This window comes from Narcine bancroftii, chromosome 3 (genome assembly GCF_036971445.1).
Source record: "Narcine bancroftii isolate sNarBan1 chromosome 3, sNarBan1.hap1, whole genome shotgun sequence".
Taxonomy (NCBI): Eukaryota; Metazoa; Chordata; class Chondrichthyes; order Torpediniformes; family Narcinidae; genus Narcine; species Narcine bancroftii.
Window position 1 is genome coordinate 3562040 of NC_091471.1, and position 20226 is coordinate 3582265.

The 20226-nt window shown below is 51.2% G+C and overlaps 1 protein-coding gene across 1 annotated transcript in view; it reads right to left on the reverse strand.

The window, feature by feature from the left end:
• Window positions 1–20226, reverse strand: part of LOC138756940 (V-type proton ATPase subunit B, brain isoform-like) — a 59702-nt gene that overhangs the window by 12307 nt on the left and 27169 nt on the right. The window contains exons 9-12 of the mRNA XM_069923405.1: window positions 10384–10507; window positions 5424–5574; window positions 3629–3711; window positions 863–967 (exon numbers count right to left, since the gene is read on the reverse strand). Coding sequence (XP_069779506.1) covers window positions 863–967; window positions 3629–3711; window positions 5424–5574; window positions 10384–10507 — 463 coding nt within the window. The remainder of the gene's footprint in view (window positions 1–862; window positions 968–3628; window positions 3712–5423; window positions 5575–10383; window positions 10508–20226) is intronic.

Genomic DNA, 20226 nt, shown 5'->3' on the forward strand with positions numbered 1-20226 from the left:
AAGAGGAATCGAATACAAGAGCAGGGATGTGATGTTGGGGGTTTATAAGGCACTGGTGAGACCTCACGTGGAGAATTGTGAGCAGGTTTGGGCTCCTCATTTACGAAAGGATGGGCTGACGTTGGAGAGGGTTCAGAGGAGGTTCACAAGGATGATTCTGGGAATGAAAGGGTTATTATATGAGGAGCGTTTGACAGCTCTTGGCCTGGACTCGTTGGGATTTAGGAGAACGAGGGGGGAATCTCATTGAAACATTTTGAATGTTGAAAGGTGTGGACAGAGTAGATGTAGAAAGGTTGTTTCCCAGGGTGGGAGAGTCTTGGACAAAAGGGCACAACTTCAAGATTGAAGGGCATCCACTTAGAACAGAGATGTGGAGGGATTTCTTCAGCCACAGGGTGGTGAATCTGTGGAATTTGTTGCCACGGGCGGTTGTGGAGGTCGGGTCATTGGGTGTATTGAAGACAGAGATTGGCAGGCTCTTGATCAGCCAGGGCATCAAAGGTTATGGGGAGAAGGTTGGGTAGTGGGGCTGAGTGGGGAAATGGATCAGATCATGGTTGAATGGTGGGGCAGATTCGATGGGCTGAATGGCCTATTTCTACTCATGTCATAAAAATGGAGAGAAAGAAAGAGAAAGCACTAGGTACAGAGAGAGGGAGGGAGAGAGGCGTGAAGGGAGGGAGGGGTATGGAGGGTGGGGAGGGAAAGGGAAGGGAGAGAGAGGAGAGAGAGTGAAATGGGGATGGAGCGAGTGTGTGTGAGAGAGCAGGGGAGAGAGATCCCTGGGGCCCACCCAGGGTGTGTCCATGCCCCCAGAGTTGACCCCTTTTATCTGATGGAGGCTGCAGCCTTTCCTCACCAGCTGGTTGGAGACATCAGCGTGGTCCTTCCGGGTCATGCCCTCTCCGATGGCCGACTTCATGAGACGGGACAGTGAGGGCAGCACGTTAATGGGTGGGTAGATCTGCAGGGGAGACAAATCCTGAGGTGAGATGGATCCATGAAACAGTACAGCATAGAAACAGGCCATTCAGCCCATTTATCCCATACCAAATTATTTATTCCACCTTATCCCACTGGCCTGCATCCGGACCTAATCCTTCCAAGCCCCACCCATCCATGTACCTGTCCAATCTTCTCTTCTTTAAAATCCACCCCGTATTAACTACTGCAGCCGGCAGCTCGTTCTGCACCCCCACCACTCTCTGTGTGAAGAGATTTCCCCTAAACGTTTCACCTTTCACCCTTAACCCATGTCCTCTTGTTCTTGTCTCATTCAACCTCAATGGAAAAGGTGTGTACACAGAACATTACAGCACAGTTCAGGCCCTTCAGCGCACAATGTTGTGCTGACCCATGTAAATCCACTCAACAATCTAACCCTTCTCTACCTCACACCCATAGCCCTCTATTGGTATTCCATCCATGTGCCTGTCTAAGAGGCTTTTGAATGCCCCTATTGTACCAGCTTCCACCACCACCCCTGGCCACGCATTCCAGACCCCCACCACTCTGTGTGTAATGTGCCTATGACATCTCCCCAAAACTTACCTCCATTCGCCTTGAACAGATGTCCTCTGGTATTGGCCAATGTCGCTCTGGGAGAAACGTGCTGGCTGTCCACCCTGTCTAAGCCCCTTACACACATCTATTAAGTCACATCTCATAGAACATTAATGCACCCTACAGGCCCTTTGGCCCTCTATGTTGTGCTGACACATATATTCCTACCAAAAAAAAGAAAAACGTACTAAACCCTCCCTACCTCATACCCTCTAATTTCCTTCCATCCATGCCCCCAGTGTTCCAGCCTCCACCATCATCCTTGGCAAGGCATTCCAGGCTCCCACAACTCTCTGTGTAAAAAAAAACTTACCCCTGGTGTCTCCCCTAAACTTCCCTCCCTTCACTTTGTACATACATCCTCTGGTGTTTGCTGATCCTGCCCTGGGAAACAGGCACTGACTGTTCACCCCATCTATGCCTCTCATAATCTTGTAGACCTCTATTAAGTCTCCTCTCATCCTTCTACACTCCAAAGAGTGCTAACCTTGCCCTAATCCAGGCAACATCCTGGTAAGTCTCCTCTGCACCCCCTCTTTAGCTTCCACATCCTTCCTGTAATGAGGAGGTAACCAGAACTAGACATGATATTCCAAATGTGGTCCCACCAGAGATTTGTACAGCTGCAGCATGACCTCTCGACTCAAACTCAATCCCCCGACTAATGAAGACCAGCATCCCATAGGCCTTCTTAACCGTCCTATCAATCTGCACGGCAACTTTGAGGGATGCATAGATTTGGACACCAAAGTTCCTCTGTTCATTAACCCTGTTCTCAGCCTTCTGGTTTGTCCTTCCAAAATGCATCGCCTCACACTTATCCAGGTTGAACTCCACCTGCCACTTTTCTGCCCAACTCTGCATCCTGTCTACATCCTCTTGTATCCTTCAACAACCTTCAGCTCCGTCCACAACTATTTTGTATCATCCGCAAACTTACTGACCCATCCTTCCACCTCTTCATCCTGGACATTTATAAAATCACAAGGAGTAGGGGATCCAGAACAGATTCCTGCAGCCCCTCCACTAGTCACTGACCTCCAGGCAGAATACTACTCTCCACCTTCTTCCTACGAGCCCAACTTTTATCCACACAGCCAAGGTTCCACTGATCCCTGCCTCATGACTTTCTGAACGAATCTTTCATGGGCGACCTTATCAAATGCCCTACTAAAATCCATATAGACCACATCTACCACCTGACCCTCAACAATTTATTTTATTACCTCCTCAAAAAACTCTATTAGGCTCGTGAGGCACGACCTTCCCTTCACAAAGCCCTGCTGCCTATCCTCCAGTAGACTGGACTTCTCCAAATGCTCATAGATCCTGTCCTTCAGAATCCTCTCCAATACTTTACACCCCCTGATGTCAGACTCACCAGTCTATAGTTCCCAGGATTCTCCCTTTTATAAACAAGGGGACTACATTTGCCATTCTCCAATCCTCCGGCACCTCCCCTGAAGCAAAAAAAGTCTCAAAGACCAGAGCTACTGCCCCAGCTATCTCTTCTCTTACTTCCCACAGCAACCTGGCACATATCGTGTCTGGCCTCAGGGACTTATCAATTCTGATGTTCTTAAGAAGGTCCAACACTTTCTCTTCCTTAATTTCAACTCTGTCCACGTAAAGGCCTGTTCTATTGTCACCTCATCCTGATCAAGGTCCTTTTCTCTTGTGAATACTGATGCAAATAGTCTTTCAGGATTCCCCCCCCCCCCACCTCCTCCACTTCCAAGGCCATGTTGCCTCCTTCATTTGATGCCTCCTTCATTGGTCCTCACCCTCATTCTTGGATCCTTCTTCATTCCAAAGAGAAAAGTCCCAGCTCTGCTAACCCTGTTAACATTCTCCAATCCAGGTAACATCCTGGTAAATCTCTTCTGCCCCCTCTCCGTAGCGTCCACATCCTTCCTGTAATGAGCCAACCTGAACTGCTGAAACCTTGACCCTTCTGATCCTCTGTAACCTGGTGACCCCCCATCTCTGTGGACCCTCCATGGTCTGATGACCTCTGACCCTGCAGACCCCTTTGTCCCAGTGGTCATGGCCATGCACCCACCTGCCGGTTGTGTAGCTGCCGGTCCACATAGATCTGTCCTTCCGTGATGAAGCCAGTCAGATCAGGAATGGGGTGGGTGATGTCTGGAAAAGATGGACCTCCCCAGTCAGGAATGCCCCAGTCTCTGTCCTTTCTCCATCCCATCCCCTTCCCCGTCCCATCTTCCTTCCCCTCCCCTCCCTACCTCGCACCCCTCCCACACTCCCCCTTCACCACTCTCCGCCCCAACCCCTCCCCACCATTGCCCCATTCCACGTCCTTTACCATGCTTCCTGTTACATCTCCTGTTCCTCCTACCCTCCCCTTCACCTCCCCACCCCTTCCTGCTCCCCTCTCCCCTCCCTTGCCCGCTCCCCAACCCATGCCCCCTCACCCAACCTCTGTCCCATTCCCTTCCCTGCTTCCCGCCCCCTGCCGTCTCTGCACTCCAGTCCCCTCCACTTTCTGCTCCATCCCCCTGCCCCATTCTCTCCCCTCCTGACCCTTTCCTGTCCCGTCCCCTCCTCTCCCCGCATCCAGTCCCTCCACTTTCCAGTCCACTCCCCTGCCCCGCTTCCTATCCCCTCCCCCAACCCTCCCCTGTCCTGTCCACCTCCCGTCCCCTTCCCTGCTTTCCGCCCCCTCCCCTCCCGGCACCTAATCCCCTCCCCGCCTTGCTCCATTGCCCTGCCCCAGAGCCCATCCTCTCCCTTTCCCTTCCGCTCCTCCCTGTCACCTCCTCTCCCCATTCTGTCCCTCATTCCCCTCCCATCTCCGTTCCCTCCCCCTCCCTTGCTCTCCGTTCACTTGCCCTCCTTCATTCCCTGTCCACTCCCCCTCTCCCTGTCGTCTACACTCCCCCCTCCCCCTCTCCCCTCCCCCAGGACCCAGTCTGCTCCATGTGGTACAGTCTGGTGTGGAGGCATTGCACCATCTGGTCTGTTTGCCCCATCTGGTCTGTTCTCCCCGTCTGGTCTGTTCTCCTCATCTGGTCTGTTCCTCCATCTGGTCTGTTCTCCCATCTGGTCTGTCCCCTATCTGGTGTTTCCCCCGTCTGGTCTATCCCCAACCCCATCTGGTCTGTTCCCCTGTCTAGTCTGTTCCCCCCCCCCCACATCTGATCTGTTCCCCCTGTCTGGTCTTTCCCCCTCCCCCTGTCTGGTCAATCCCCCTGGCTGGCCTGTTCCCCTCCCCTGTCTGGACTGTCTCCCCCTTCTGGTGTATTCCCCCCATATGGTCTGTCCACCCCCATCCGATCCGTTTCCTCCAGTCTGGTCTGTTCCCCCTCCCGTCTGGACTGCTCGCCGTCTGGTCTGTCCCCCTGTCTGGTGTTTCCCCCATCTGGTCTGTATCCCCTGGCTAGTCTGTTACCCCACCTGGTCTGTTCTCCCCATATGGTCTGTTCCCCCCGACCACATCTGATCTGTTTCTACCATCTGGTCTTCCCCCCCCACCCACCGTCTCATCAGTCCCCTTGGCTGGCCCATTACCCTCCCCTGTCTAGTCTGTCTCCCCTTTCTGGTGTGTTCCCCCCGTCTGGTCTGTCCACCCCCGTCTGGTCCATTTCCCACAGTCTGGTCTGTTCCCCCTCCCATCTGGACTGATCGCCGTCTGGTCTGTCCCCCTGTCTGGTGCTTTCTCCAGTCTAGTCTGTCCCCACCCTGTCTGGTCCATTTCCCCCAGTCTGGTCTGTTCCCCCCTCCCCATTCTGGTTGTGTGACAGCGGAACCCTCTCCTATGGTGGGCTGAGGCACCAAAACTTTCCTAGGGTGGATGGGCAGGGTGAAGTGGGAGGGGGGGCTGGGTTCAGGCTGACCATCGTTGGGCATGGTGAGGATGGGGATCTGTGTGATGGAACCGTTCCTCCCCTCCACACGGCCTGCTCGCTCGTAGATGGTGGCCAGGTCTGTGTACATGTACCCAGGGAAGCCCCGGCGGCCTGGTACCTCCTCACGAGCTGCAGACACCTGAGGTGGGGGAGGAGGATGTGGGCATGGGGAGGGGATGGGGTGGAGAGGAAGGGGGAGAGGGAGGGGAGGATGCAAGAGGATGCGAGGGAGCAGGGATGGGGTGGGGAAAGGTGGAGAAGGGGAGTGGGGTGGAAGGGGGAAGAATGGGAGGTGGATGAGAGAGAGAGGGGGCGGAGGAGGGGGCAGGAGGATGAGAAGGAGAGGGGGAGGGATGGGGTCGGTAGAGTGAAGGGGAGGGGGGAGTGGGATGGGATGGGGAAGAGTGGAGGGAGGGGGCGGGAGTGAGGGAGGCAGAGGAGAGGGTGCATGGGAAGAGGAAAGGTGAAGGGGAGGGGGAGAGGAAGGAAAGGGGAGAGCAGGGGGAAGGGGAAATGGGTGCAGGGGTACGGGTAGGTGAGGGGAAGGGAGGGGAGGGCAGGGGTTTGGAGAAGGGGAGAAGAAGGCAGAGGGTGGAGGGTGTGTTATGGAGAGGGAGGGGAGGGATAGGAGGAGGTGTGAGGATAAAGGGGAGGGGAGGGATTGGGGGAAGGTGGAGACAGGGTGGAAGGAGAGGGTGAAGGAGAGGGGAGGGGAGGAGGAAGGGAAGGTGAAGGTGGGAGGGGAGGAGAGGGAGAATAGGGTGGAGGGAATTGACAAGGGGATGAAGGGGGCAGGGGAAGTAGAAGGGGAGGGTTTGGAAAGGGGAGAGGGAGGAGGGAGAGTGAGGGGGCAGAGGTGGAGAGGTGGAGGGGAAGGGGCAGAGGAGGGGGAGGGAGAGGAGGAGTTGGGAATAAACACATGCGATTTAATGGTGTCACCTCCACAGTACACATCAGACAAACCACAGCACAGGTCAAACATTCGACCTGTCTCCCCTCTGCTCTACCCATACCCACCTTTGCCAAGAGCCTGTCTGTAGCTCCTCAGGTCCTTCGATGGAGTGGGGGCTGGGTAGAGACCTCTGGACTCCACCGACCAGACCTTCACAGTGTGGGCAGGACCTGTGGCCCAACCCATCATGGTCAAGTAAGGAGAGGGAAGGCTGAATGGTCTCAGAGGCAGTTTGATCTCAGCGGATCTGCCTATCCCTCAGCATGAGATCGGTGACGGGGAGGCGATGGGGGGGGAGGGATGGTGGGAGCTCACTAGGACCTTTCAGCTTCAAGGAGAGAGATTGGACATGGTGGGCTTATTCTTCCCAGTACCCGGAGAAATGTACCTAATTGCCCGTGAAATGATGAGGAGTCAGATGGTTCCTTGGAAGGTTCAGTTCCCCTCAGCGCAGGGTCCGGGATGACAGTCAGAGGGCTTCAAAACTCCTGGTAGGGTGAGAGGGAGGTGAGGAACATCTCCCCAGAGGGAGCTAGGATTCCCTGCTCAGATCAGGTTTTGGCCACTACTGCATCTCATTTAAACTGTTCCTGCTCATGGAGTCAGGAAGGAAGACCAAAAGGGGCCACAAAAACACCACAGCCGAGAACCAGGCTTTTTGGCCCATTCAGTCTGTGCCAAACTTGTTCTGCCTATATATATAAAATTGAGCCTACATTCACAACATCAGCTGGAAGCTCATTCCACATTCCCACCACTCTCTGTGTGAAGAAGTTCCCCCTAAACTTTTCTCCTTTCACCCTTAACCCATGTCCTCTGGTTTGTATCTCACCGGCCCTCAGAGGAAAAAGCCGACCTACATTCACTCTGTCTATTCCCCTCATAATTTTAAATACCTCGATCAAATCTCCCCTCATTCTTCTACACTCCAGAGAATAAAGTCCTAACCTATTTTAATGGTTAGTGTAACGATGATACAGTACCAGCGACCGGGATTTGAATTCTGAGCTGCTTGTAAGGAGTTTGTACGTTCCCCCTGTGTCTGCATGGGTTTTCCCCGGGGGCTCCAATTTCCACCCACCATTCAAAATGTACTGGGAGTGTAGGTTAATTGGGCGGCATGGACTCATGGGCTGAAAGGTCCTATTACTGCGCTGTATGTCTCAATAAGACGTGCGGGGCAACATTTCTTTTTAACACAGCAAGTGGTGGGTGCCTGGAATGGGTTGCTCGGGGTAGTGGTGGAAGAAGGCACCATAGTTGTGTTCACAAGGACAGTCTCATAAATATGGAGGGAATGGATGGATGTTGTTCGTGTGCCTGCTGCAGTGCTTTAGTATAATTTGGGGATCATGTAGGCCGAGGGGGGCTTTCTGTACACTCTGCTGTTCCATGTTCAGTGGAGAACCCAAGGCAATTATACAGATAGAAAGCTACAGAACAGAAAACAGGCCATTTGGCAGATCTAATGGAGAAATTGCAAAAATCGTTTATACCGGTTTGGCATAAAAATAAACCAAAAAAGGTGACTCAACCGTGGATAACAAGGGAAATTAGAGACAGCATTAGGTCCAAAGAGAGAGCATATCAATTGGCCAAAAAAAGTACCACAACCGAAGACTGGGAGCATTTCAAGATGCACCAAAGGAGGACAAAGGGATTAATCAAGAGAGCAAAAATAAATTACGAAAGTAAGCTTGCGGCAAATATAAAAACCGACTGCAAAAGCTTTTATAAATATGTCAAGAGGAAAAGATTGGTGAAATCCAGAGTAGGTCCTTTGCAGTCAGAATCAGGGGAATATATAATGGGGAATAAGGAAATGGCAGACCAATTAAATTCTTGCTTTAGTTCTGTTTTACAAGAGAGGATACAAATAACCTCCCAAGGATGTTGGGAAACATAGAGACTAATGCAAGGGAGGAACTGAAAGAAATCAGTATCTCTAAGGACATGGTCTTGGGGAAATTGCAGGGATTGAAGGCAGATAAATCCCAAGGGCCTGATAATCTACATCCTAGGGTACTTAAGGAAGTGGACATTCAGATAGCAGATGCTTTAAGAATTATTTTCCAGAACTCGATAGACTCAGGATCAGTACCCATGGATTGGAGGGTAGCTAATGTTACCCCACTATTTAAAAAGTGGGGTAGAGAAAAAGCGGGGAATTATAGGCCGGTGAGCCTTACATCAGTAGTGGGCAAAATGATGGAATCCATTATTAAGGATGTAATAGCGGAGCATATGACTAGCAGAGAAGGGATCGGACGGAGTCAACATGGATTTACAAAAGGTAAATCGTGCTTGACAAATCTATTGGAATTCTTTGAGATGGTGACAGGTAAAATAGATGGGGGAGAGTCAGTGGATGTGGTGTACCTGGACTTCCAAAAGGCCTTCGATAAAGTCCCGCATAAACGACTGGCTTCCAAAATCAAGGCTCATGGGATTGGGGGAAAAGTATTGATGTGGATTGAGAACTGGCTGGCAGGTAGAAGACAGAGAGTTGGGATAAATGGCTCGTTTTCTGAGTGGCAGGCGATGACCAGTGGGGTGCCACAGGGATCTGTACTGGGACCCCAGCTGTTCACAATTTACATTAATGATCTGGATGAGGGGATTAGATGGAATATCTCCAAATTTGCAGACGACACTAAGCTAGGAGGGGTTGTGTGCACGGAAGTGGGAGTCAGGAAGCTCCAGTGTGATTTGGATAAATTGAGGGACTGGGCAGATCCATGGCAAATGCACTACAATGTGGATAAATGTGAGGTTATCCACTTTGGTAATACAAACCGGAGGACAGATTACTATTTGAATGGCAATAGATTGGGAGATGGGGAAGTGCAGAGAGACCTAGAGGTACTTGTACACCAGTCTCTGAAGGCGAGCATGCAGGTACAGCAGGCGGTTAAAAAGGCAAATGGTATGTTGGCCTTCATATCAAGAGGGTTTGAGTCTAGGAACAAGGATACCTTACTGCAGCTGTACAGGGCCTTGGTGAGACCCCACCTGGAGTATTGTGTGCAGTTTTGGTCACCTTATCTAAGGAAGGATGTTCTTGCAATGGAGGGAGTGCAGAGGCGATTCACCAGGCTGATACCTGGAATGGCAGGAATGACTTATGAGGAAAGAATGCGCAAATTGGGATTGTACTCGCTGGAGTTTAGAAGATTGAGAGGGGATCTCATAGAGACTTATAAAATTCTGGCAGGACTGGACAGAATGGATGCGGAAGGGATGTTTCCGATGGTGGGGAAGTCCAGAACCCAGGGCCATGGTTTGAGGATAATAGGCAAACCATTTAGGACCGAGATGAGGAGGAATTTCTTGACCCAGAGGGTGGTGAATCTGTGGAATTCATTGTCACAGAGAGCAGTAGAGGCAGGTTCATTAAATCTATTTAAGAGGGAATTAGATCTATTTCTTCAATGCAAGGGTATTAAAAGTTACGGAGAGAAGGCGGGGACGGGGTACTGAACTTTAAGATCAGCCATGATCTCGTTGAATGGCGGAGCAGGCTCGAAGGGTCGAATGACCTACTCCTGCTCCTATCTTCTATGTTTAAACGCAATGAAGATTCTACCTTCACCCCCGTATTTCAGTGGGTTCTGTTCATTCCTAAAATTCTTAATTTTTAAAAACTTAAAAAATTTTTTTTTCATTTTTAAATTTAGACTCACAGCGCGGCAACTGGCCCTTCGACTCACAAGCCCGCGCAGCACAAATGCTCCAATTAACCTAAAATTCCCCTCCCCCGATGGGCGAAATCAGAGCACCCGTAGGAAACCCACGCAGGTCACGGGGAGAATGTGCAAACTCCTTACAGACAGCACTGGGTTTGAACCCAGGTCTCAGGTGCTGTTTCAGCGTTGCGCTACGCTGACTGTGTCGCTCTCCCCTCGCAACCCTCTGCCAATTGGATTTGACCCTGTGCACCGACTTCCCCCTGACCTTTCACCCCCACCATCCTGACCCCGGGCTGCTGGTTTTCACCTCTCTCAGGGCCTCTGCGTAGGAGCTCATGTCCGTCAGGATGACCAGCACGTGCTTCTCACATTGGTAAGCGAGGAACTCCGCCGCGGTCAAGGCCAGACGTGGCGTGATGATCCGCTCGATCCTGCAGAAAGGTGGGACTGCTTATTGTCATACACATCATATAAGGTGCACAGTCCCGACATTCCTACTTGCTTCAGTCAAACTGGGAAAAATAAAACAATGACAGTAAACTAATTGAATTAAATTAAAATGAACATCAGGGTAAGTAGAGCGTCACAGTTTGCGTAGCGGTGAGCGCAATATCGAACCAGGGTTCAAATTCCTTGCCGTCTGTAAGGAGTCTGCACGTTCTCCCAATGTATGCGTGGGTTTCATCCAGCTCCTTCCCACTGTTCAAAATGTACCAGGGCTTGTTAGTGTGATGGGGCAGCATAGACTCGTGGGCTGAAATGGCCTGTTACCATGCTGTGCGATGAAAAAAAAAAGATTATTTGCACAGAGAGTTGTGTGGGGGCTTGGAACACCTTATCAGGGGGTGGTGGTGGAGGCTGGAACATGAGGGGCATTGAATAGTCTCTTAGAGAGGCACATGGATGGAAGGAAAATAGAGGGTTATGGGGTAGGGAGGGTTTGTACTTTTTTTAAGGAATGTATGGGTCAGCATAACATCAAGGGCCGAAGGGCCTGTACTGTGCTGTAGTGTTCATGTTCTGTATTCCTTGCTCTGATAACTATGTCAGATAGATAATAAATATTCACAGTACAAAAATAGTGCGGACAGTCCTTTTGTGGTGTTGGTGCAGCCCCTGCTCAGTGTAACAGGGGGAGGTTCAAGATCCTGATGGCTGTTGGAGAGAAACATAGAGGTGCTGGTCTCCTGGCCAAAGTGAGCAGCGAGAAGCGGTTGAGGACAGAGTGATGGGGGAGCCCTTCATGCCTTCTTGAGGCAGTGCCTCATGTGGATCACTATAATGGAGATCGGAGCCTGGATCTGGCTGTATTTTCAACCTTCTGCAGCCATCACCGACCTTGGGGATTTGAATTTCCAAACCAGGCTGAGATGCCACCAGTCAGTATTTTCCCACAGTGCATCTGCCTCTGACGATCTGCCAAATCTCTTCAGGCTCCTTACAAAGTTGAGGGGTTGGTGTGTCTTCTCGTTTGCCTCGATGCGCTGGCTCCAGGAGAAGCCGTCTGAAATATGGACTCCCAGGAACTTGATGGTTCCAGCTCCTCCCCCATCCTCTGTCCCATCCATGGTTCCCTTGGCCTCTCCTGCTGAACATCAACAATCAGCTCCGTGGTCCTGGTGATGATGAGAGCAAGACCGTTGTTCGGCACCACCCCCAACCAGGCTCGCGATCAACATCCCGTATTCTGACAACATTTCCAATAATTTGGTCCACAACGGTGGTATTATGAGCGAATTTGTAGCTTGAGTTGGAGCTGATCTGGACAAGTGCAGTCTTGGGTGTCTAAGGGATTGGACAATTGGTGTTAGGGCTCTATCCACACCCCCCCCACCCCTGCAGACCCTAATACGGCCTTGCAGGGAATGCAGACACACACAAGCAGCAGACACAGGAATCTGAAGCCAAACACACTTGGTTGGAGAAACTCAACAGGTCAAACAGCATCTGTGTGAGAGAAAGACTGGATGGCATTTCAGGCCGAGACCTCGTTGGAGCCCTTGACGATGGTTTCTGGCCTGCAAAGTTGACTGTGCTTGCTCTCCCATGGATACTATTCGACCCACTGAGATCCTCCTGCGGACGGAACTTGCCAGCACAACAAACTGTGATTATCCACTATCTAACCATCTGGAAATGGAACAGTTCAGCATCTCACCTGATCTGCTCTCGGGGACCCTGCCTCCTGCATTCCCCAAACACAGCCCAGCACATGCTTCAAGCTCAATGGCTTCTGTGACCTACCTTCCCGTGAAGCCCACCTGGTTCTCCCTCCACCTTCCCACGAAACTCACCTGGTTCTACTCCGTTCCCCCATGAAACTCACCTGGTTCTACCCCCCACCCTCCGTGAAACTCACCTGGTTCTACTCTCTTCCCTCATGAAACTCACCTGGTTTTACCCCCTACCCTCCGTGAAACTCAACTGGTTCTAACCCCCACCCTCCATGAAACTCACCTGGTTCTATCCCCACCCTCCGTAAAACTCACCTGGTTCTACCCCCTTCCCCCGTGAAACTCATCTGGTTCTACCCCCTTCCCCCATGAAACTCACCTGGTTCTACCCCCTCATCTAGTTCTATCCCCTACCTTTTCATGAAACTAATATGGTTCTCCCCTCTTGCCCCTGTGAAGCTTGCCTGGTTCTACATCCATCTTCCCATGAAATTTACCAAGTTTTACCGCCCCCCACTCTCCATGAAATTCACCTGGTTCTACCCCCTACCTTCTCATGACACTCACCTGGTTCTCCCTCCCGTGTGAAACCTACCTGGTTTTACCTCCCACCACCCTTGGAACATGTGCTACAAACACAGCCAACCACCCACCCACCATTCCACCCATCCCATCTTCACTCCTGCTGCCTCAGGAATGCATCCAATTGATTATGCATCCCATCCCACTCTCTCTTTAACTCCCTCCTGTAAGGCTAAATATACACGAGGCTTGATAACATGCACCTCTCAAGCCCTGCACTGTTTGAACTGCAATTTTCTCTGTAACTCCACACCCTGCACTTGTGTTTGGTGGTGCCCTACCTGCTATAGGTAAGTACAGGTAGACCTTTCTGGGTAGCATAAAAAACAAAATGTTTCTCCATAGAGGTGTTTAAGGTGATGCAAGGCATTGATCATGTAGATAGAGGCTTGTCCCCAGGGTTGAAATGGTTGCTACAAGAGGGCATGGGTTTAAGGTGCTGGGGACTAGGTACAGAGGAGATGTCAGGGGTAGGATTTTTATGCAGAGAGTGGTGGGTGTGTCGAATGGGCTGTCGGCAACGGTGATGGAGGCAGAGACGATCGGGTCTTTCAAGAGACATTTGGATAGGTACATGGAGCTTCAAAAAATAGAAGGGTATGGATAAGCCTGGTAATTTCTAAGGCAGGGACGTGTTTGGAACAACTCTGTGGGCTGAAGAGCCTGTATCATACTGTAGGTTTTCTATGTTTCTATATAATAATACATGTTGACTATAAGCAATTTTATGAATTAAATGTGGATGTGCAGTAACAGGCCATTCCAGCCCAAGAGCCCATGCAGCCCAATTAACCTCCTACTCCCGGTACGTTTCGAATGGTGGGAGGAAACTGGAGCCCTCCCCCAGGGAAAACCCACTCAGACACGGGGAGAACGTACAAACTCCTTACAGATGGCGTGGGTTTCGAACCCTGGTCCGGTCCTGATTGCTGGCGCTGTGAAGGTGTTGCGCTAACCGCTACCTACCAACCATGCCACCTGATCATTTCTGCGTGTCCCCTTGAAGCTCACTGGGAGATCTGCGGGGGCCGCCTACTGTGCCCGGTGCTCCTGCTGCGGAGATCGCTTCGTTGAGCACCTCAGCTCTGCCCGCCACAGTACCGCGGATCTCCTGGTGGCCACCCACTCCATTATTGATGCAGTCTGATTGGAAACTGCCGAGACAGAATTCAAGGTTTATGGGCGGCCTCAACCTGGCAGTTCTGTGAGGTCGTGAACATAATGAGCCCATTCAGCCCACTGAATCAGACCCACCATTCCATCATGGCTGATTTACTATCCCTTTCAACCCCATTCTCCCCGTAATCCTTGTCTCCCTTCCTGATCAAGAACCATGTCTACCTGGCTCAAATATCCCCAAGGATTGGGCCACCACTGCCGGCCTCTCCACAGATTGACCCCCACCCACAGTGTCCCTGGGGTGTGGAATTGCCACGGCCAACCACAGAGAGGCGCTGTTGCAGCAGACAGAGGGAAGGCATCCCGCAGTCGGATGCAGGGGAGTTCCCTGCAGTCCCCGCCATTGGCCGCCAGGAGTCAGTGGTGGGTCATACCAATGATCACGGCGCTGGTCCTCTCTTCCCATGCCCCTGACAGCCAGAGTCTCCGACTCACGCAGCCTCCCTGAGTCCAGTCCAAACCATCAGTGACCCGAGCCCCAGTCGCGGACCCTCTCACATCCTGCTTCAGCCAGTCCCCGGCAGCCTGGTGGGTCCTTCGGTCCCTCACTGGTCCCCTATCCCATGGGTCATCTCCTCTGTTTCTCCTTCTCAAGTGGGGGGGGGGGGGCTCCCTATTCTCTGGTGCCCTGCTCCAGTCCTCTGCTTCCCTGGAGCCTGGAACCCCTCATGGCCGCTGCCGGACACATGGGCCCAGATCCCGTGGTCACAGGGTTTTGAACCATCGAAAGTTCCTTTACAGAGCCCTGGCTGGTTGCCCTGGCTGGTAGAACCCTGCAGAGGAGCGCTGCGTCTCCTCACCTTGCTCCCTGCAGGTCCATACATCCCGCAGCGCTGCCGCCTTCTCAAACACCCAGCTGCGCTGTCAGGCTTGTGGGACAAGCATGCAATGAAGTCAGGGAACTATCCACCCCAGGGGACACTGCAGCAGAAACAGATCATTCTGCCCCAAACTATACTCTGCCCAGTCCCACTGACCTGCACCCATTCCACCTACCTGTCCAAATTCTTCTTAACTGTTAAAATGGAGCCTGCTCCTTCCAAACTCCCACTGCTCTGTGTGTGAAGATGTTCCCCTCATGTTCCCTTTCACCTCTTATCCTTAACCTGTGTCCTCCGGTTGTGGTCTCGCTCAACGTCATTGGAGAATGTCTGCTTGCATTGACCTCTTGGATGCCCTTCAGAAATTTGTAAACCTCTATCAACTCTTCCCTCCTTCTCCAAAGCTCCAGAGAATAAAGTTAACCTCCAATCAGATGGGAGCCCTCCAAGGTGACCAGTGTCGTAGAGTCACACAGTCACATGGCGTGGAAACAGGCCCCTTTGGCCTTACTTGGCCAGAATGGCCCATTCTCACTAGTCCCACCTGCCTGGGATTGATCCATATCCCTCTAAACCCATCCTATCCATGTCTAAACCTTGCAACCGGCCTCAACCACCTCCTCCAGCAGCCGCTCCATACACCCACCACCCTCTGTGTAAAAGGTTTACCCTTCAGCTTAAATCTCCCTCACCTCAAACCCATGACCTCTAGTTACCGATTCCCCTACTCTGGGCAAAAGACTCTGCGTTAACCCAATCTATTCCTCTCGCGATGTTGTCCACCTCTGTGAGATCATCCCTCGTCCCCCTGCACTCCAAGGAATAAAGCCCCGGCCTGTTCACCCTCTCCCTGCAGCTCAGGTCCTTGAGTCCAGGCAACATCCTCATAAATCTTTTCTGCACCCTCTCCAGCTTGACAAGATCTTTTCTGCAGCACGGTGACCAGAACTGAACACAGTCTTCCTCATGGGGTCTTGCCAAAGTCTTATTCAACTGTGACATGACCTCCCAATTGCTGACAGATGAAGGCCAACGTGTCAACGAGGAACAGCAATTCCTTTGGATACCAGCTCGTGGGAACCAGGTTTCGGAGATTTGAGAAGGCACTGAGGGCAGGAAGGGCTCATGAAGGGTCACGGTCGCTGATAGCCAGGGACCGATCATGTTGGAGGTTTGGATCAGGAGCTTGGGCAGCCAATGGATCGAACAGGAGTCTGTGCGGCTGCAGAGACTGCGGGAGAACTGGAGGCGAATCCACAGACACTTGGTGACTCTGAAGGGACTCTCTTTTGCTTCTCTTTCTCTCGTACTGTAGGGGGTGTCGGGCAGCACTAATGGTGACTCTGTCTGACAGCAAGCAGAGTCGAAGTATAACGCTTATATAACATTTTAAACATATTATTAAGTGACAATAAAAAGAACCTTTGAACCTTTGAAGTCAAGGAAAAAGGGCAAGGATGTGAAAGGTTAATGGAGGACCTTCAAAGGGGAAATTTAGAGAGTACAGAGTTTGCACGTTCCAGTCAGGATCAAGGCAAAGTGAGCAGGCAGAGGGAACCTTGGTTTTCGAGGGATATCAGGGATCTGGTTCGGAAGAAACGAGAGGTGTAGAACAGGTAGAGGCAACAATGAGCAAATGAGGTACTTGAGGAGAATAAAAAATGCAAGAAAACCTCAAGAAAGAAATCAGCTGGCGGAAATATTTAAAATGTCCTTCGCCACGGGTGAGGTGCCGGAGGATTGAAGGGGAGCTCATGTTGGACCGTTGTTTAAAAAAGGCTCCAAAAGTAACCTTGGAATTTATAGGCCGGTGGCCTGTCATCAGTAGTAGGTAAATTACTGGAAGGTGTTCTAAGAGATCAGATATACAGTTATTTGGATAGACAGGGACTGATTAGGAATAATAAGCATGGCTTTGTGCGCGGTAGGTTGTGTTTAACCAATCTTATAGAGTGTTTCAAGGAGGTTACCAGGAAAGTTGATGAAGGAAAGGCTGTGGATGCTGCCTACATGGACTTTACTAAGGCCTTTGACAAGGTCCCACATGGGAGGTTGGTCAGGAAGGTTCAGATGCTGGGTATTCATGGTGAAGTAGTGAAATGGATTCGACAACGGCTGGACGGGAGAAGCCAGAGAGTAGTGGTGGATGATGCTTCTCAGAATGGAGGCCTGTGATGAGTGGGGTGTTGTGATAGTACAGGTCTATCACCAATGTACATAGTGTATATAGTTACTGTATCTAGACTGTGCTTACAGCGATTGGCTGAGAGCTAAGCCACTCCTATTGTCTGGGCCTTAAAGGGTTGTGTCCCTAGCCAGGTCGGATCATTCCAGACTGGTCGGCCACCTGTGAAGAGCTCCGGTCTTTTGCTAATAAAATTGTAGAGCTCGTCGAAAGAACCAAAGACTTGTTGATCCAAACCTTTACACTCCATCCGCTCCCTCCTATGTACTGCAACAAATGCCACCCCCCACGAAAGGATGTTCCTTTTCCCGAGGAAATCCGAATCGGGAACCACTGTACCGGCATGGCTCACCGTCCCTGGCCCCGTCCTTTTGCGACGCCACGTCCGGCACTCAAAGAACGACCCCTTGGTCGACCGAGTGACTCTACTCCACGCGAACCCACATTACGCATACGTGGAGTTCCCAGACGGGCGGGAGGACACTGTTTCGGTGCGGGACCTAGCTCAGGACGCGGTAGACCCAGCAAACCCCCCAACTCCTTCTCCAGGCCCCGTGCCGCAACAGAAGGACCAACAGCATCCCAATGACCCGGGCCACCCTGCCGACAAAACGACTGGGGAATTGAGCGACGGAGCAGCCGCTCCCGACGAGCCCGCTGGCAACACCACTCCAGTGACCCCAATCCCGGCACCACGGCAGTCACGCCGGATGGTCAGACCCCCTGACCGCTACAGTCCTTGACCTACCCCTTCCTTTCATTCTCTCCCTCATTTTTGTTTTTTTTCCAGGGTCAATTCTCCAAGAAGGGGTGAATGTGATAGTACAGGTCTATCACCAATGTACATAGTGTATATAGTTACTGTATCTAGACTGTGCTTACAGCGATTGGCTGAGAGCTAAGCCACTCCTATTGTCTGGGCCTTAAAGGGTTGTGTCCCTAGCCAGGTCGGATCATTCCGGACTGGTTGGCCACCTGTGAAGAGCTCCGGTCTTTTGCTAATAAAAGCCTTGGTTTGGATCAACAAGTCTTTGGTTCTTTCGACGAGCTCTACAGGTGTCTCAGGGATCGGTGCTGGGACCATTGTTGTTTGTCATCTATATCAATGATCTGGGTGATAATGTGGTCATTTGGATCAGCAAGTTTGCAGATGAGACGAAGATTGGAGATTTTGTGGACAGTGAAGAAGATTTTCAAAACTTGCAGAGGGATCTGGACCAGCTGGTAAAATGGGCTGAAAAATTGCCGATGGAATTTAATGCAGACAAGGGTGAGGTGTTGCAGTTTGGAAGGACAAACCAAGAAAGGACGTACACAGTGAACGGTCGGGCACTGAGGGGTGCGGTAGAACAGAGGGATCTGGGAATACAGATACTTAATTCCCTGAAAGTGGCATCACAGGTGGACAGGGTTGTAAAGAGCTTTTGGCATCTTGGCCTTCATAAATCAAAGTATTGAGTTCAGGAGCTGGGATGTTATAGTAAAGTTGTATAAGACATTGGTGAGGCCAAATCTGGAGTATCGTGTGCAGTTTTGGTCACCGAACCACAGGAAAGATATCAATAAGATAGAAAGAGTGCAGAGAAGATTGACTAGGATGTTGCCTGGACATCAGGAAACTTTTATTCCCTGCAGTGTAGAAGAATGAGGGGAGATTTGATCGAGGTATTTAAAATTATGAGGGGACAGACAGAGTAAATGTAGGTCGGCTTTTTCCACTGAGGGCCGGTGAGATATAAACCAGAGGATGTGGGATGAGAGTGGATGGGGAAAAATTTAGGGGGAACATGAGGGGGAAGTTCTTCACACAGAGAGAGTTGGGAGTGTGGGACCTGGCAGAAAAACATGGTTGAGCACAGACTAGAAGGGCCGAAGAGGACTGTTTCTGTGGTGAAATGTTTTATAGTTTTGTTGTTCTGGGGCACAACTTCAGGACTGAAGGGCACCCATTTAAAACAGAGATACAGAAGAATTTATTTAGGCAGAGAGTGGGGAACCTCTGGAATTTGCTGTCATGGGTGGCTGTGGTGGCCAGGTTGTTGGGTGTATTTAAGGCCGAGATTGATGGATATCTGAATAGTTAGGGGATCAAAGGTTATGGAGAGAAGGCAGGGGAGTGGGGCTGAGTGGGAGACGATCAGCTCATGATTAAATGGCGGGGCAGACGCAATGGGCCGAATATCTGACTTCTGCTCCTGTGTCTTATGGTCTTAACAAATATAAAATTTGATTTGAGGAAAGGCTGGTGACTCTCAGCTGATCAGTCAGCATCCAGGGAGAGAGATGACCTGTCAACGTTATGGGTTAGGACCCTCTTTGAGAATAAGGTGGGAAGTGGACTTGACAAAAATGGCTGGGGTTCTGGGGAGGGGCAGAATGTAACAGGATTCGGGAGGATGAGACTCGGGGAGGTGGGAGACATATGGGTTCTGAGTAAATGTGGAAAGTTTATTGTCTTGTACCGCCCATAGGAGGTAACGATGCATTACTGATATTTCGGACCTGAGCCCTTCTTCAAGGTACGTGTAAAAAGCAGGCAGGCGTCTGAATTAAAAGGCCAGGGAGAAGGGAAAAATGAGTACGGGGAGGAGTACATACCAAGAGAGGATGATAATTGGATATGGATGGGAGGCCAGGAGAGGGATGGTGAGACTGCATCGGGGGAAGGGGTAGTGGGGTTTGGCTCTGTGAATACAGAGCTGGGGGAAAGGGGACAGGGGAGAGAGAGAAAGAGAGAGAGAGAGAGAGAGAGAGGGAGAGAGGAGAGAGAGATAAAGGGAGGGAGAGAAAGAGAGAGAGAGAGAGACAGAGAGACAGAGAGAGACAGAGAGAGACAGAGAGAGAGAGAGAGAGAGAACCAGTGGAAAGGAGAAAGGAGACATAGGGAAAAATGGGAGATCAAACGGAGACCGGAGAAGTAGTTGTCAATGCCGTTCGGTTGGAGGGGGTCCAGACTTTGTTCCTCCTATTTGCGGGTGGTCTCAGTCTGAGACCTTGGACAGACATGTCGCCACGGCTGGAGCCAAGCGGGGGCATTCTGGGGAATCCCCCTCCATGAGTTATTGTGCATCACCTGTGTCCATGGGATATAAGCAGCGTGTTTGTCTGTTACGTTGGAGGGAAGGGGATGCGTGAAGGGGGGTGGTGCATGGAGGAGGTTCATGGCAGGTATGTAGGCACCTCCACCACACTTCCCCCCCCCCCACTGA